Genomic DNA, 17,570 nt, shown 5'->3' on the forward strand with positions numbered 1-17,570 from the left:
TGTGTATGCTTCTTCTTGATTGCTTTCAGCTCAAAATAATCTTTATACCATATTTTTGGCATATTTTGGCATAATATGGCACATAATCCTGATACAGCCTATTTTGGGATGCCATATTCTGCTACCCTCCACATTGTCTCTACCCTTCTATGATCTTAGCAGATAATAGTTCAGCTTTCCAAAATGTTGGTTTCTTTCTATGAAGAAAACACAGTTTGTGCTGTGACCAGTATTGTAGCTCCTAGGGAAACCTGTATGTTCTCCTCTCTCTTCTCCCCTGCTGCTGTAATACTAACAAAAAGATTGTTTAAACCATAAATTGACTCTTAAAGCAATCAGGTACAAATCAGAGTTAAGCCAGCAATGAAAATTAGCATTGTTTTAGAGCTCCAGGGAGCAAAGAAGTCATCCCGAGTCTGAAGAGCTTCTGTGGCAGTAACTTGGAATTTCATACAAATTTGACCTGTCCAAGACTTGCTTTAATTATTCATCAACACCAGCATCTGACTTTAACACATCTCCATGAGTATCATCAGAACTAGAGAAAAAAAAATTCCCTTAAGAAATCTTTGTACATAGGCCACTCTCATGTTTGTTGCTGGTAAAAATTTTGAGGTCTTAGTAATTTAAAAAATATGTATTTTACCTGTGAAGTGGTACTATCCAAAAGGAACTATACCGAAATACATCAGACAAAAAAGTTAGAGGTTATAAAAATGCACATGCAATTCTTTTTTTGCTTGTTCTTAGTTTATTTACTGCTTGTTTTCAGATAGTCAGTCAGGTAGTTACTCTTTAGATATGTGAGATAAAGTATGGACATGAAAAGTAGTTATTTACCAAAGGCAATTATTGAGTATCGAAACATGTAGAGTACTTACTGCCAGTTCAGGGAGACAACAAAACAATTATATATAATATAGTAGCTGTTTAGCCCAATCTTCCAATAATTGCTTGACCAACATGCTAAATTTAAGAGTTCTTTACCTCTTAAATTTGGTAGTCGCAGTAAACAAAATTTGGTTAGTTCTGCAGGGGCAGAAAGATGTGCTATTTTGTACCCATCATAAGGTCACAGACAACACTTCTGTAATGAAAGAGGTTTGACAAGAGAAAAACATAACACATTTATTTAACCAAGGTTTTAAATGACATGGAAGCCTTCAGAATGTAGATTTGAAGTCCCCAGGTAAACTGTCCATTTTTATGCTTAGATTCAGTAAAGAGTGAACAGCCATGTAGAAGTGTTATTAGACAAACAAGGAATTATGGAATAGTAATGATGAGTGGGGAAACCCAGCAATACCTGTCCAGATTCTTCTTGTCCTCACTGCTGTAACATCTCTTCCCCCTCCTGGCTTATTTTGGTATAGTTCCTTTTAGATAGTACTACTCTACAGATAAAATATATATTTTTTGATTATGAAGACCACAATTTTTGTCAGCAACAAATATGAGAGTGTTTCTTCCTCCCTTGACCTACTGTTGACCAAGAGTAGGTCATAGAATTTCTTTATGGCCACCTTCTAGACAGAAAGGTGGAGAAGGTTAGAGTAATAATTCTTGTTTATATGGCCGGCTTTGGGGAAAAGGGGGTTTTAGTGTTTCTAAGGCCTGCCCTGGGGAAGGGGAACTCTGAATTCTATGGCGGTTTTGGGGAAGAATGAGGGGTGAGAGGCAGGAGAGCAGGAGAAGGTCAGAGAGACCCTGGCTCTGACGCTGCTTCTGAGGCCTTCCAGTGTCCTTTAGTTCAAGGTGCCTGGCATCCCAAAGCAGCACATTCAGGATATCATTTTCTGAGCCCAACAGTTCCATATTCTGCACCCAACTTGCACGTTGGAATCGTTTGTGGACTTAAAAAAATATTGATGCCATATCCCAGTCCTAGAGATTGTGACTTAATTTAGCTGTCTCCAACCTTTTTGACACCAGGGACCAGTTTCATGGATGACAATTTTTCCATGTACTGGGGCTGGATGAGGAGATAGTTTCAGGATGATTCAAGTGTATTACATTTATTCTGCACATTGTAATATATAATGAAATAATTATATAACTCACCATAATGTAGAATCAGTGGGAGCCCTGAGCTTGTTTTCCTGCAACTATATGGTCCCATCTGGGGGTGATGGGAGACAGTGACAGATCATCAGGAATTAGATTATCATAAGGAGTTCACAACCTAGATCTCTCGCATGTGCAGTTCACAATAGGGTTTGCACTCCTATGGAAATCTAATGCTACCGCTGATCTGACAGGAGGAGGAGCTCAGGTGGTAATATGAGTTAGCAATGGGGAGTGGCTGTAAAGCAGATGAAGCTTCACTCACTCGCCCACCACTTGCCTGCTGTGCGGCCCAGTTCCTGACAATCATCTGGTCTTCTCACTGGTATTTATTCATTCAATTAGCATTTGTTGAAATTCACATCTGTGCCAGGTGCTAAATTCACATCTGTGCCAATGGCCACGACCTGGCAGTCATCTGGTCTTCTCACTGATATTCATTCATTCAATTAGCATTTATTGAAATTCACATCTATGCCAGGTGCTATATTAAGTACTGGGAAATTAGTACAAAAAATATAGACCTTTGAGATTCCAGTGCAATGGACTAGAAAGCAACACTTGGGATAACTACTGCAGAAAGGGCAGCGGTTAAGTCACAGTACCTAGGGGGTGGAGGAGATTGTTGGAAAGAAAGAAAGGATCAGGAAAGGTTTTGTGGAGGAGCTGTAGTGTTGGCCTAACTCTAGAACTGAAGATAAAGAAAATGAAGACAACAGGTGTCGGAGAAGAGAAAGGGCATCTTAGAGAAAGGAAACAGCATATATAAAAGCCTTGATGCATTATAAATCAAGTTGCAGCCAGCCTTTCATCTTATGTTTTCTCTAACTTACCCTATATATCATTGTTGAAACATTTTTCTCACAGCACTGTATTACACACATCAATTTCCTGCTCGAAAATACTCTGGATCCTTATTAATAACAGAATGAATTCTGCACTGCTGAACCTGACATTAGGGCTTGCCAGCTCCTCCTCTAAAGCATTTAAAATGTCCTCTTCGTTGTCTATCTGAAGCCCCCAGGTACGTTTTCATCTCTTCACTTTTGCTTATATCATACTCTGGATCCTTATTAATAACAGAATGAATTCTGCACTGCTGAACCTGACATTAGGGCTTGCCAGCTCCTCCTCTAAAGCATTTAAAATGTCCTCTTCGTTGTCTATCTGAAGCCCCCAGGTACGTTTTCATCTCTTCACTTTTGCTTATATCATTCTCCTGCACCAAAATGTCCTTCCTACTCCTTTGACCATGTAACTGAATCCTCCCTTTGTTCAGGGTTCCTTGATACCACTCCATCTCTCATCTCAATCTTGTAGCATTTATGTTTACTTTTACTATTCTTGTTTGTTAGTAATTAGATGGTGCCCTAAATATTTATCTATGTCTTTACTTTTTAATGGGATTGTAAATTCCTTGCAGAAAAGCGTAGGACCACGTTATTTTATTTCTCTTTCTGCATATGGCACAGTGCCTTAAAATAAACAAAATTTATATTTTATTACTGATAACAAAACTGAATGACAGTAATATAATGAGTATGGAAAATGGAGAAACCAAGCATTTGCATAATTGCCTAGTCTTTGATCATTGATGCACACTACTTTTATGTAATTATAATGAGAGTATACAAATTGTTCTGTATTCTAAAATTTTACTTGACATTGTATCATAAACATTTCCTATGAAAAATAATAAATATCAGCTGGGCACAGTGGCTGACACCTGTAATCCTAGTATTTTGGGAGGCCGAGGCAGGTGGATCACTTGAGGTCAGGAGTTCAAGAACAGCCTAGCCAAAAAGGTGAAACCTTGTCTCTACTAAAAATACAAAAAAATTAGCTGGGTGTAGTGGCACAAGCCTGTAGTCTCAGCTACTCAGGAGGCTGAGACATGAGAATTGCTTGAACCCAGAAGGCAGAGGTTGCAGTGAGCCAAGATTTGCACCACTGTGCTCCAGCCTGGGCAGACAGAGTCAGTCTCTGTCTCAAAAAAAAAAAAAAAAAAAAAAAAAAAAAAAAAAAGATAAATATCTTTGGATAATAACTAAAAGCATCATTTACCCATGGCGTGCCAGGTACTGCTTTGCTTACGCTGTTTCAACTTTTGTATGTATGTCCTTATTCCAATCCCATGAGGTAAACACTGGTGTTATCCTGGGGAAACTGGGAACACTGAGCTCAAAAAGAGTAGAGCTGTGCCACTTAGTAGGTGACCTTGGATACTTATTTTACTTAGAGAATCCTCAGTTTCCTTATCTCTGAGATGGGGATAATAATAGTTTCCACCTTTCAGGATTTTGAGGGGATGAAGTGAGATGATGGACATGAATAGTGCCTGGCAGATGGCCAACACTCAGTGTGCTTCAGCTCTTGAGTCACTGTTGCTGATCCCATTTTACAAGTGAGGAAGCTGGATCAAATACATTTAGTAACGCTCCCCAAATCACACACCTGGTGTGTGACAGAGCCAAGATTCAAACCCCTGTCCCAATTATGACATGAGATAGGGATCACAGAATTTGATACAATGTTGTCCAAGTGTAACATTTTACAATTTAGTGCTACAGAGAACATGTGCAGTTTTGAGGGAAAACACAGTTGGATATCTTCAGATTATCTTCTGCTTGGAGAGAAGGAGAAATTGAGAGAGAGAGAGAAAGAGAGAGAGAGAGAGATTCCCACGGGCCCAAGCTCTCTGCAGCAGCATAGCGTGGCTGGAGCAGGGCTCAGGCTAGAATTCCTGACTGCTTCCTCCCAGGTGGTGTCATAACTGGGGCTTCTGAGACCCAACACTTGGGCCCTCTCCTTGGGTCTCAGTTGGAGGGTTGAATCCTCTCCTGCTTGCTTACTAACAAGAACAATTCCCACTTTCAATGGGGTAACAGTCTGAGGGAAAATGGGCTGGGGTTTTGCCTGGAAGTATCTAGTTATTTCTCAACTTCGTAGTTTGGAGACTCAGCATAAAAACTGCAGTCAGCCCTATTAGTACTATTGCTGCTAATACAGCCATCCCCCCTTATCAGAGGGGAATACCTTCCAAGACTCCCCGTGGATTCCTAAAACCAAGGATACTACTGAACCTGATTGCTGTCAGTGAGAACATATTCCTGTTTATGTCTTTCACCCACACATTTAATGCCTTTTCTATCTTAACTAAGCACTTATCACACACTATGGCCATAACTTTTGCAGTTTGAAGTACAACAGAAAAACTAGCAGGAATTTCTTTCCCTTCTTCACAATTTCAGGAAGAGAAGACGTCTTACCATAGATCTCAGCAACCTCAGCATACATTTTTTTTTCTGTCCTTATTAGGTTGGGAACTTTCCCTTTTTGACTTAAAGGAAGTACTTTGTGGCTTCTCTTTGGCATATCTGAATTGCCAGCATCACTAAGCTTATGCTTTGGGGGCATTATTAAGTAGAATAAGGGTTACTGGAACATAAGCGTTGTGATACTGTGAGAATCAATCTGAGAACCCAGAGGGCTACTGACTAACAGGAGGAGAGTGCAGACTGTGTGGATTTGCTGAACAAAAGGAGGATTCACTTCCTGACTGGACAGCGCAGGATGACATGAGATTTCATCATGCTACTCAGGACAGCACACGATTTAAAACTTATGAATTGTTTATTTCTGGAATTTTCCATTAAATATTTTTGGACTGCAGTTGACTACTTGTAACAAACTGTAGAAAGCAAAACTGCAGATAAGAGGGAACTACTGTAATAGTTACTGCTTATACTGCTCTTGCTATTTGCCATGGATTAAACTAAACACACTATATACATTATTTTCTATAATGGATGCAACAATCCTACAGAGTAGCTACTGTTATCTCCATTTTGTGGATGAAGCAGCTGGGCATCTTAACCATTCCAGCTACCGCCATCAGCATTTACCTTAGGAAAAAGATGTGTTTTGAATAATCACTTCCAGTATTGGGATAATTTTCAATAATTCTACCAGCCTAACTGTGAAGTTGTATTATCTAGGAGGCCTCTAGTTCTTATTTTTAATCCTTGTAACTTCGAGTAGCTTCTTACCTCTGTAACTCACTCCCACAGTAATATTTCGGGAGAAGCCAGATTCTCTGGACTATTGGTTAAGTTCTTTTAAATGGCAGTGTTTGTTATGAAAAGACTTTTCATTCTTCTGGTCCCCTCACTGGAAACTGCTCAAGAGTACAAGTTTTGATTACAGTTGCCTAAACACCAGTTCTGAATTGTCTTTCATTTACTTGAGCAATCAATTGGTTGCTCAATCATACTATCAAACTGAAAACAAGAGGAAAGTCAACCGAACCTAACCCAAAAGAGGAACATGTTTCCTGGGATGAGAATGTGTCAAAGGCAGCATAGCATGACCTAACTCTTCTGTGTAATCATGGTTGTATCATGTGTTATGGGTAAATTATCTATTTTGTAAGTTAGTCCAGTGTGTGCTGCTTCAACTAACTGTGAAAGCATTCTTGAAAGACCATGAAACCTAATTATTCTAATTACCAACACAACAGATTGATAAATGAATGATGAGGTCAGGTATCATTGTCATTAAATAGACCTCGCTCAATTATTTATCACTGGGTCTGGGGTTACAGCTCAGAGAGCTGTGCGTATTGCAGCACAGTTTGCTTGAGCTCTGAGACCTGAAGACCAGATTACAGTCTTGGCAGGTGGCTTTTGTTGAATGTAATTCAAGGGGGTGGTACACATTTGTTTCAGTCAGACATTTGGATGTTTTGAGGCCAATAGATACTCAAAGTTTATCTACAAAAGCCTGTTTCATTTCAACCATGTAGAAAAATTTCTTTAAATTATACAGATAAATACAAATGAGTAGGAGAATCGATTAGCTGTAGAAAGACATATATGTAAAGATGTTTTCTTGCATCTTAGTGTTCTAAAGACTCTTCTTTATTTTCTTAGATTCTGCTATCTGTCATGGATACTTTAGTGCTCTGTATTGATCAATGTTTGTCTTCATATTGGATTTGTTTTTGTACCTTGTTTCTAATTGTACAATGAGATATGTTTTCTCGTTAAGAAATTTGTTATTGAGGAGGATATAATTGGGTGATACTAGTTTTTTTATCATCCTGAAATCATGCCAACTCATTGCAAAGATCAGTCCTCAAATTGATATTAAGGCATGCCCTCTCATTGAGTCTCTGATATCTTGCAGCCCAGTGTCCCTTCTTGAAGGCCTGTAACCTGCGAAAGTACTTTCTTACATCCTATGAGCATCAGATATGGGGGATAAAGAATCCCTTCTTGCTAAACAATTATTCTTGGCCCACCCTCTGCCCCTTGGCTTTATTTTAAACCCATCCCCAACATACCTGATTAGTTGAGTCTAGTAATTCTGGCTTGAGTGGGCTATAGGGAGCAAGGATTAGCTAGAATTGCTGTTCAGGGACCTCTTTGGTATAAAACTGGGGGAGGTGGGGATCTCTCAGAGAATGAAGGAGAGGGTAGAGCACTAGGGAAGAGAAGAAATTCATACCTGAGATTATGTAATAGATAATAGAGTCTGGACTTTTGTTTGAAAGCCAGAATCAAGGTATATATGTTGAGGGTAGGGAGGGGTAGTAATTGAAAGTTAAATATGAAACTATACCTAGCATCAAGGAAAACTAATAGTAATTGAAGAGACAAAAATAAAACTTGTTTATGTCGTTCAAAGGAAAATTATATTTATAACATATGACAAAAACTTCATTAATGCCATGTAGATAGGGTTCCAGATTATTAACCGAGTTTATAATTAATTTTGTAGTGGTTTTAATTTGGTTGTTACCCTGACTTCCTTCTCTGTCTCTTAAGTTTTGCTAGTTTAATGTTCACAAGCTCACAAAATTAAAAATCTTGGTAGAAATATGGAGTAGCTATTTCTTTACACTTCTGTTTAGAACAAAGTTGTGCTTTTGAATTGACCACTTATCTGGAAAGTGATATAAATCTAATAAGCAAAACTGGGTGTATTTTAAATTATCTGTTAAATACCTAGAGCAGTGGAGATGTCCTGAAAGTGAGTACTTTATTACATTTGAAAAACAAACTTTAATTTTACTACTAAGAAGAATTTCCATTTCTCTATTTATATGTGTTCTTTATACTAGAGATTAATATGATAGCTCCTCTGTATACTTAGTTTTATGAATTTCAAAATTCTTGATGCCAAATAACTGAAGTATCGTCAATTCTGCCATAACATGATGTATGGTTTCCTAAAAATCCCCACACTATGCAAAATTGGGCAATAAAAACACATTTTACAAAAAAAAATGGGGATAGGCACACAATACATAGAAACATCACTAGTGGCACATTACAAAAAATATGGGAATTTACTAACAATGACAGCAATATTTTACTCATATTAATGGTTAAGAAATTTACAATAAATATGGCAGTTTACTTTGAAAAAGATCTAACGTTCCCTTGTGGAAGCTGGCCTTCAAAAGGGTTGCAGTTTGTGAATTTTTGAGAAGTGTTGGGGGGAGAATCATTGTTGCCCCAGTTGTGAGCAGGCGTGGCTTTTCTACCTGTGTGGGGAAGTGCTGATGGATGAGGTGTATGGATTTTGTGTATTCCTACGCTGCTTGGTTTAGCTGGGTGCAGTCTTCTGCATCTACCTGGTGTTTCTTGTGGATAGAATCACACATAAGCAAACCCCAAACTTGTGTTATGATCAAATTGTTCTGTAATATATCAATTATGTTAGAACAGGGTCATGGTTTCAAAACCAGCATTGCCGTAGAATTGACTGTGTAATAATCCTTTCAACACTTTCACATCTATGATCCCACCTTGTTCTTGCCACCATCTTAGCAAGCAGGGGTGCGATTGCCTGACCATTTGTTTTCTGGGAAATCTTGACCTATTAAAAGTCACACAGTAACTGAGGGAACCTGTGTCAGAGCTTGCCTAGGTCTGTGTGAGTCTGAGGCAGGCGTGCTTTCCTCTGAAAAGCCAGACACTCGTGTATGTGGGACAAAGAGCATCAGAAACATGGGCAAGGTCATAGAGACAGATCCCAGAGACAGGATTAGAAGCCAACTTGCCTGATTTTCTGCTTAGAGGCTTCAGTTCACCATTTTAGAAAGTGCCTGCTGGCTGCCACCCTCCCTCCTGTCTTATCACCTCTAAAACACATTGTTAATGCTTACATAGGATGTATTTTCTTCACTGCATGAATCTAAAAACCCAGCCACGAGAACTCAGCTTCTAATTTTTGCCATTGCTTTATTGGATATTTTATTTTTTTTATTTTTTTTTTATATTGGATATTTTAGAACATGCAAAAGGTTTTAGAAATTGTTTTTCAACTAATTTTTACCAGCACAGAGGTCATGTCAAGTGTTAGGGTGTTTGACAACAAGGCCAGTCTAGTCTGTTAATTGAGTTTCAGAGAAGGTTAATGATAAAGGGTGCAATCCCGAAGTCTGGGAATGACTTTGCTTTCAAGCATTAATTATTGTGGAAAATAAAATTATTAGATACTCCCTTGTCTACATCTACCCCAAACTGTGTCAATCAGCTCTGTTTCTAGAAGGTTTACATTTATTAAACACTCCCTGTGGTCAATGCAACTGTCAATGCGATGGAAGCTACAATAAGACAAGGTATTGTATCTGCTATCAGGAAACTGATTTGGGAGTTCTGTTTGGTGACCAAAGAGAATCTTTACCACTGTGCTTACATTTTTATGCCAGAATATGGGTGGGCGCACATGTACAGGTGAGTAATGAGGCCCCACTCCCTAGTATTAGTTAAGTCAGCAGGTGTATGCTGTTTTTTTGGTCACTGTGTATTGTAAAATTCTGAGTTTGGCACTGATACTAGGGAACATCTTACAAAAAAAATTCCTCACTGACCCCTCTTTTTTTTTTTTTTTTTGAGACAGAGTCTCACTCTGTTGCCCCACGCTGGGGTGCAGTGGCACAATCACAGCTCACTGCAACCTCCGCCTCCCAGGTTCAAGTGATCCCCCTACCTCAGCCTCCCCAGTAGCTGGGATGACAGGTGCACACCATCATATCTGGTCAATTTTTGTACTTTTAGTAGAGGCGGGGTTTCACTATGTTGGCCAGGGTGGTCTTGAACTCCTGACCTCAAGTGATCTGCCCACCTTGGCTTCCCAAAGTGTTGGGATTACAGGTATGAGTCACTGCGCCTAGCCAGACCCTTCATTTCTAAAAGTTGACTTTATATGTTAATAGGAGTTTAATTATAGTCATATGTTGAAGGGTCTTGTCTATAAAACCACATATTCCAGGGGCCATCCAACTGAGGACAGCACTGCACTTGTGGAACCACAATCCAGGCTTGGGTTATCTGTTTCTACCGTGACAGAGGCTACTCCATCACTTAAACTATATGTTCTGCAGCCCCTGAGAGGTGAAGGCAAGCCTGGGTTGCCTCTATTTGTAATTTTCTTTTTTGTAATTTTTTTTGGTAAATTGTTTTTCAAACAAACAACAAATATGACTGTCCCAGTCAGTTGAAGCTGATAGAACAAATGACCATAGACCGGGTGGCTTAAACGACAGGCATTTATTTCTCACAGTGCTACAGGCTGTGAACATCGAAGTGCCAGCATGGTCGGGCTCTGGCAAGGGCCGTCTCCCAGGTTGCAGATGGCTGGGTCCTTGTGTCTTCACGTAGTGGAAGCAGGGCTAGCTAGCTCTCTGGCCACTACTTATAAGGGCACTAATTCCATTCATGAGGGTTCTACCCCCATAGTCCAATTACCTCCTAAAGACCCCACCTCCAAATACCATCACATTGGAGATTAGATTTCAACATACAGATTTCGATAGGGACAAAAACATTCAGTCTATAACAATGATCAAACAAGGTTACAAAAATTGTAGTGTATGTAGCATGCTTGCATTATGTTTTGATGAATTAATGTTTTTTTATTATATATACCAAAGAAACCAATGTAACTGCTGTAAATGTATAAATATTTGGGAGTAATGTTAAAGTTTACATTTAAAGCCCTTTCTGAATGTGAGGCTGAAAGTATTCCATTTCTCTCTTTCTCTTCTTAACCCGATTTACTTTACAGAATGATTTTTCTGTTGTAGGTCGTAATTGCTTTTTTTTTTTTTTTTTTTAACAGGATTAAGTACCAGGTCATTAAGTGTGTTCTATGTCAGTTTGACCTAACCTCTCTGCCCTTTTCTTTTTTTCTAAAGGAGTTCTTTAAAAAGAAGAAAGGGAAGTATTTTAAAATAAACATTTGACTGCCAGAATCTGATGTAAACTTCAGACTCAATTTTAACATGTGATTGAAATGAAAAGAACTAAGGTTCTCTATTATGACATTTAGCATCAATTCCTTTTCAATGATTCCAGCTAATTAATAAGTGAGCTAAAATATCTTACTTTTTCTGGTCAGCATTTAAAAATTTAAACATGAATTGAAAATCTCTAGGTTATAAAACACAGTCTAGGTTCACTCGTGAGGGATCTAGAAGAAATAAGACTGCAGGCCCGGTGTAATCCACTGTCCACTACTTCTATACTCTAGTCATTGCAACTCACCTCCCTTTATCCCTTATGTTATTTTTATTTTCTCAGGGAAGCAAAAAAATTTGTGAGTGAAAATGAAGGGGCTCTTGGGAAAGGAAAAGGAAAACGGTGGTTTGCATTTAAGATGATGATGGCCAAGGTAGGTATTTTTATAGTTGTCTGGTTTATGGCATATTGCCTCTAAGAAGAACATTGATTCTTTTCTAAAGGGGTGAAAAAAATCTTACGTTTTGTATACATAAAACACAAATACTCATACAGTATATACACAGTATATCTGTGGTATTGAAATTTACAGGGGAGATTTAAAAAATTATTCTTAGAGGAGTTAAAATGAAAAATAAGTCAAGAAATACAGATTTATGGCAAAAGACTTACTTGTGTGACTTTAGCACTTCCAAATATAAAAGATTGCATCCTTTTTCATTTTCATTCTCTGGAAGTGAAGGGGTTCTGGTCAAGTTGTTTTCCTCAAAGTGTCTATATAGCTTTTTTCTACCAGGAACATCAACTATACAGTGGACAGAAAATAAAAAAAAAGATATACTGATACAAATATAGATTTTGGGGGAAAGACAGAAAGGCAACTAACATTTATTTAACACTTACTATGTGCCAAGCCCTGAATTGAATTCTTTTATAAAGTTATATTTAATTCTTACAGTAAAGCAGGAACATAGATATTATTATCTCCTCTTTACAAATGTTATACCAACTGTAAGCTAAATGTACTTCATAATGTTTTGTGAATAAAGTCATATATCTTAACTTTCATACACACACACACACACACACACACAAAAGATTAATTTTGTCTGTTTTTCTACAGTTTAAGTAAATGGAATCATATGGTATCTATGCATTTGTTTTTGGCTTCTTTGATGCAATGTTATGTTCACAAGATATATCCACATTGTTGTGGGAGTTATAGTTCATTTTTATTCATGTGTGGTATTCTATTGTATAAAGATGCCATGACAATTTATTTACCCATTCTATTGTAGATTGGACATTTGGGCTGTTTCTAGTTATGAGTAATCTTTTTTGTTTGTTTGTTTGTTTTTAAAATTAACTCATACACAATTACTTGTCTTCTGGTTTGTTGAAACAATAATCCAGACATTTGCTACAATAATGTCTGTTAAAATGGCTGGCCATGAAATCTCCAGCAATACATTCATCTGAAGGGCATTCTTGATGAAGGCAACTAATTTTGCCATTTTCATCCAACCTGTAGTATTTCAGGACAGCCAACTTAACCTTCCTTTTCTTATGCTTATTCTTCTTTGGAGTGGTGTAAGATTTCTTCCTTTTCTTAGCACCACTATGAAGTCTCAACACAAGATGAAGAGTAGACTCCTTTTGAATGTTGTATCCAGACAAAGCACATCCACCTTCCAGTTTCTTGCCAACACAGATCGGTCTTTGCTGATCAGCAGAAATTCCTGTTTTATCCTAGATCTTGGACTTTGCATTTTCTGTTGTATCCAAGGGTTCAAACTCAAGAGTGATGGTCTTTCCCATAAGTGTTTTTAAAGAAAATCTGTGTTTTCGTGGTGGTTCCACTGCAGAAGACAGACGGAAAAAAAAGCGTGGACAATCTTTTGAACTTCAGACTTGTCTCATGCTATTATTTAGACAATAGTGCCTGTCCAGCTTCAACTTCATCCCTGCATAATGTGCACACATGCAAAATTCTCTGCCACATTCTCATTGTTCCCGGTCGTCCTCTTGACCATGGATGATCCAACACTGGAGTTAAATAGAAAGAAGGCCTTTTGCAAAAAGAATTTGTGACTTGTTTTCTTCTGTTTCCATTAAGCTGACTATTCTGCCTCTACCAGATTGAAGTGTCTCATGTCATAGAACTTACCATCTTGTATTGAACTCACCTATTTGTACACAAACTACCCTGGTAGATCAGAAGGCTTTCAAAACAGGACCTGGAAATAAAAGACAGAAAATAAAATTTATTCATATTGAGTCCTCCATACAATGAAAACTAATTAAACACACACTCTGTTCCAATCACCCTATTATATGCTAATTCCCTGCTTTCTTATTGTTTTATATAATAAATAGCTCTTTCTGAGAGGCCAGCATATTTTCCACAAAACAGGGGGTTGATAAACAGTTTTTTGTTGAATTAAATTGGTCTAGGGTTAGTGGAGAACAGGGAAACAAGTGAAACCTACTGTTTCCCCCCTTGACTAGAAAGTAGTATTTGCTGCCAGAGAGACATTTCCAAGCTCATTGCATTGTCGTGTTTTGAGGTAGGGGATAAACATCTTGATAAATCAAGAGGCTGGACTTTACTGTTGTATTTGACTTTCTTTTCAGAAATGGGTAAAATTCCTCCGTGATTTTGAGAACTTCAAAGCTGCGTGTATCCCATGGGAAAATAAAATCAAGGCTATTGAAAGTAAGTGCTCATCAGATCTCAGATGGAGAAGGTTGTCTTAGAGAAATAGCTCATAAGCTTATCAGATGCCTTTCTCAGTTTCTGGACTTTTGGAAAGACTGGAAACAAATGAACGAAAACAATCAAATAAACAAAAACGTTGTTTATGCCTGCTTTCATCACTGTGAAGATTTGCTAGCACTTACCAAGGACAATACTGGCAATCCCACTCTCATGTTCTACCTTACTCCAAAACATTACCATTCTAACCTGGTTTTCTTTCCTATACAGGGAAGTCACTATTGTGCACAATGACATTGAGTCATCTTATTTGGAAGGCAGAGATTTTATTTTGGCAATGAACATGACATTGAGAATATATACTCTCGTTAATGTTAGACAGTAATCAAAATGAACAATGTTTTAAAAAGTGAAGAAGTCTTGGTCTGGGAGCAGTGGCTCACGGCTGTAATCCCAGCACTCTGGGAGGCTGAGGTGGGCGGATCACTTGAGGTCAGGAGTTTGAGACCAGCCTGGCCAACATGGTGAATCCCCATCTCTACTAAAAGTACAAAAAGTTAGCCAGGCCTGGTGCAAGAGCCTGTAGCCCCAGCTACTCGGGAGGCTGATGCAAGAGAATCACTTGAACCCGGGAGGTAGAGGTTGCAGTGAGTTGAGATTGCACTATTGCGCTCCAACCTGTGTGACACAATGAGACTGTGTTTCGAAAGAAAGAAAGAAAGACAGAAAGAGAAAGAAAGAAAAAGAAAGGAAGGAAGGAAGGAAGGAAGGAAGGAAGGAAGGAAGGAAAAGAGAAGTCTTAAAACCTCATTTTCAAATCTCTGAAGTAGAATAAGCAATAGTCATCCAGGAGCTTGCTATCTGAATATTCACATTGTGCATTTATTTTGTGGAATATTCATAGGAAGGAAGGAAGGAGAATATAGCCAATCAAAAACCTATTTATCAGTGCTTTAGGCTTAGAATAAGGCAAATAAAAATTTTAAAATATTGTAAATAAAAATAGTAAATAGTTTTTTAAAATAATAATTTTAAAAAAGGGATAACATTTGAAACAATTTTGAGTATAATCTTACCATATTCTGGTTTCTAACGGTTTCAACTAGGATCTGATTTTTATCCATTCCTCTCTAGATTGGAGGCAGGTTTTCCTGCTGGTTAAGTGTGGCGTTGTATAATTAAAATGGAGGCTCCATAGGGAGATAACACAGCTGATGGATAGCTTGCTGACATGATTGGGCATGTTTTAGGAGTGGCTAACCCTCGGTTCCCTGTCTCTCAATATTGGATGGCAATTATTAAGTGGCAATGAATTAAAATACATCAGCTCATTAATTGTACCCCCTTTCACACACTCCCGGTGCCATTTCTTTCTTGCTTTAATTTCCTCCTTAACACTTACCACTATCTGAAATACTATATCTTTTAATTTTTTGATGCAATCTTAATTCATTTTATTTCATGTTCATTTCTCCCAACAGATGGGAAATTTAGTTTTGTTCACTCCTGCATTCCACTTGGCACTTAATAAATATGTATTAAATAAAATTACAGACAAACTCGCTAAATGTCTAACATTCTAGGAAAAAAAGAAAGGAATTTAGATACATCAAAAAAGAGCAGGCATCATGGATTTCTTAGGTTTCAACTGTACAACTCAAATGTGGTAGATTGAGAGGCATTGAAAAACAGAAGGCCATTTGGAGCATTAAGATCCTGATACAATATGTATGCTAAGAACTCTGAATTTGGTCTTTACTTTGCTGCAGATTAGCTGTTTGACTTCAAGCCAGTCATTTTAACCCCTCTGGATCTCAGTCTACTAATTTATAAAATTATAGGGCTGAGTCTTGATCAGTTGTTAGATAAATCCCAAGAAATTTGTAATTAGTGATAGGTAAATACATACATTTGAAAATTATTTTTAAAGCACACTAGAGCAGATTCCAGCCTATCCTAATAGTAATATCATGCTCATTTGGGTTCCAATAGGCTATAGACCATGAAACAAAAACAGACAGAATTATTTCTATTGCCAGAAATTACACGCAGCAAGAGTTACACATATGACCACCATCCATCATAAGTGTCACAGTAGAAAAGACAGATTGAGAGCTATCCAATAATAACCTTCAGTTATCTCCTCTCTTCTTCTCCTCTTCTAGTAAATTTGGAAAGCCAAGCTGGAAAATTCAGGCAAATGTAGATTATTTTTCTTTCCATATATAATTTATGATTTGATTAGTTTGTCATGACTTCTTCACTGTTAATGGTGCTGTGTCTCAACAGTGAAGAATTGAGCTTTATTTTTTATTCTATCAATACTCACCACACCTCTATTTATTGAGTACCACCATGAGCCAGATGCTCTACGAACATTATTTCATTTAATCTTCCTACATGTGCACATTAACCTTCATATTTTACAGTTGTGGTTAAATAACTGTCCCAGAATTAGTAGCAGAGCTGAGATATAAGGCAAAATCTGTCTGGGTTCAAAACGTATGCTTTTCCATGTGTTATGCTGCTTTCTCCTTTAGGGAAGGTTTTACATACTTTTTCTTTTTAAACATGTTTTTCACCAGTTCCTAAAAAGTGTTCTACGAGGCCAATGGCAGGATGAGCAGTTATAGATTTTCTTGATCGTTATCAAGGAATTATTTTTCATTTTCTCATGTATTTACTTTTTAGTGAGTGATTTATTTAATTACATGTTTTGTATCCTATAAGATGCTTAATATACTGATTTTTATGATAACCGTGAGATTTTGGGCTATAGTATTAGTTGAAAAGAATATGAAACCTATGTAAGAATATATTATTAGAGCATTGGATTGGACTATCTTATAAAAAGTACCCTACTAAATATAGGTAAAACATGTATCTGTGATGGCCTTTGAAACTGAACTTAATGAAAAATGGGAAGAAAGAGGACATGTAATTGATTTTCTAAGAGTTGAGGACTTTTTGACCCCTACCACCTCTATAGTTCAGACAATCTATTTAAATCTCTGGTCCTCTGTTTCCACATTTGGGGCTTCTACAATATCTACCACATCTTGGGTTTAACTAGTCACTGTACAAGATCATTTCCAGCTCAACATTCTATGATGTATAAGTTACAGTCAGGTTTACATGTATATGTGGGCATGTGAAATTCATTAATGTATACTTTTGATTGATAAATCCTGAAAAATTTAAATGCAAAGCAGATTTATACTAAGAGAGGACTATATAACTGCCTTCTCCAATTCTTTTCAACATAAAGTTGGTTAAGTGTATACTCTACTTACAGAATATATATTTAATTTTAAAACTCATATAAATGCTTTTCTCTAAAATAAATGGCCATTTAATCTTACAAAAGGTTCGGAAGTATCATTATATTCCATTTCGACGTCAGAATCATCTAATATATATCTTGTTTAATCCTCAGAATAAGCCTGACATTATTGATTAACTGAGCAAATACTGGATGCCTAACATGTCTCCTTAGGTATGTTTCTAGACACTGTTGCTACTGACAAAGACAGCAAAGA

The 17,570-nt window shown here is 37.5% G+C and overlaps 2 protein-coding genes and 1 pseudogene across 2 annotated transcripts in view; 2 read left to right on the forward strand and 1 right to left on the reverse strand.

The window, feature by feature from the left end:
• Nucleotides 1-17,570, forward strand: part of ANXA1 (annexin A1) — an 897,109-nt gene that overhangs the window by 452,234 nt on the left and 427,305 nt on the right. The window lies entirely within an intron of this gene.
• The window catches only part of TMC1 (transmembrane channel like 1), a 178,196-nt gene that overhangs the window by 74,275 nt on the left and 86,351 nt on the right, over nucleotides 1-17,570 (forward strand). The window contains exons 6-7 of the mRNA XM_050760710.1: nucleotides 11,658-11,748; nucleotides 13,950-14,031. Of these exons, the coding sequence (XP_050616667.1) occupies nucleotides 11,658-11,748; nucleotides 13,950-14,031 (173 nt within the window). The remainder of the gene's footprint in view (nucleotides 1-11,657; nucleotides 11,749-13,949; nucleotides 14,032-17,570) is intronic.
• LOC126937844 (ubiquitin-40S ribosomal protein S27a-like) lies at nucleotides 12,693-13,348 on the reverse strand (annotated as a pseudogene).

Source organism: Macaca thibetana, chromosome 15 (genome assembly GCF_024542745.1).
Source record: "Macaca thibetana thibetana isolate TM-01 chromosome 15, ASM2454274v1, whole genome shotgun sequence".
Lineage (NCBI taxonomy): Eukaryota > Metazoa > Chordata > Mammalia > Primates > Cercopithecidae > Macaca > Macaca thibetana.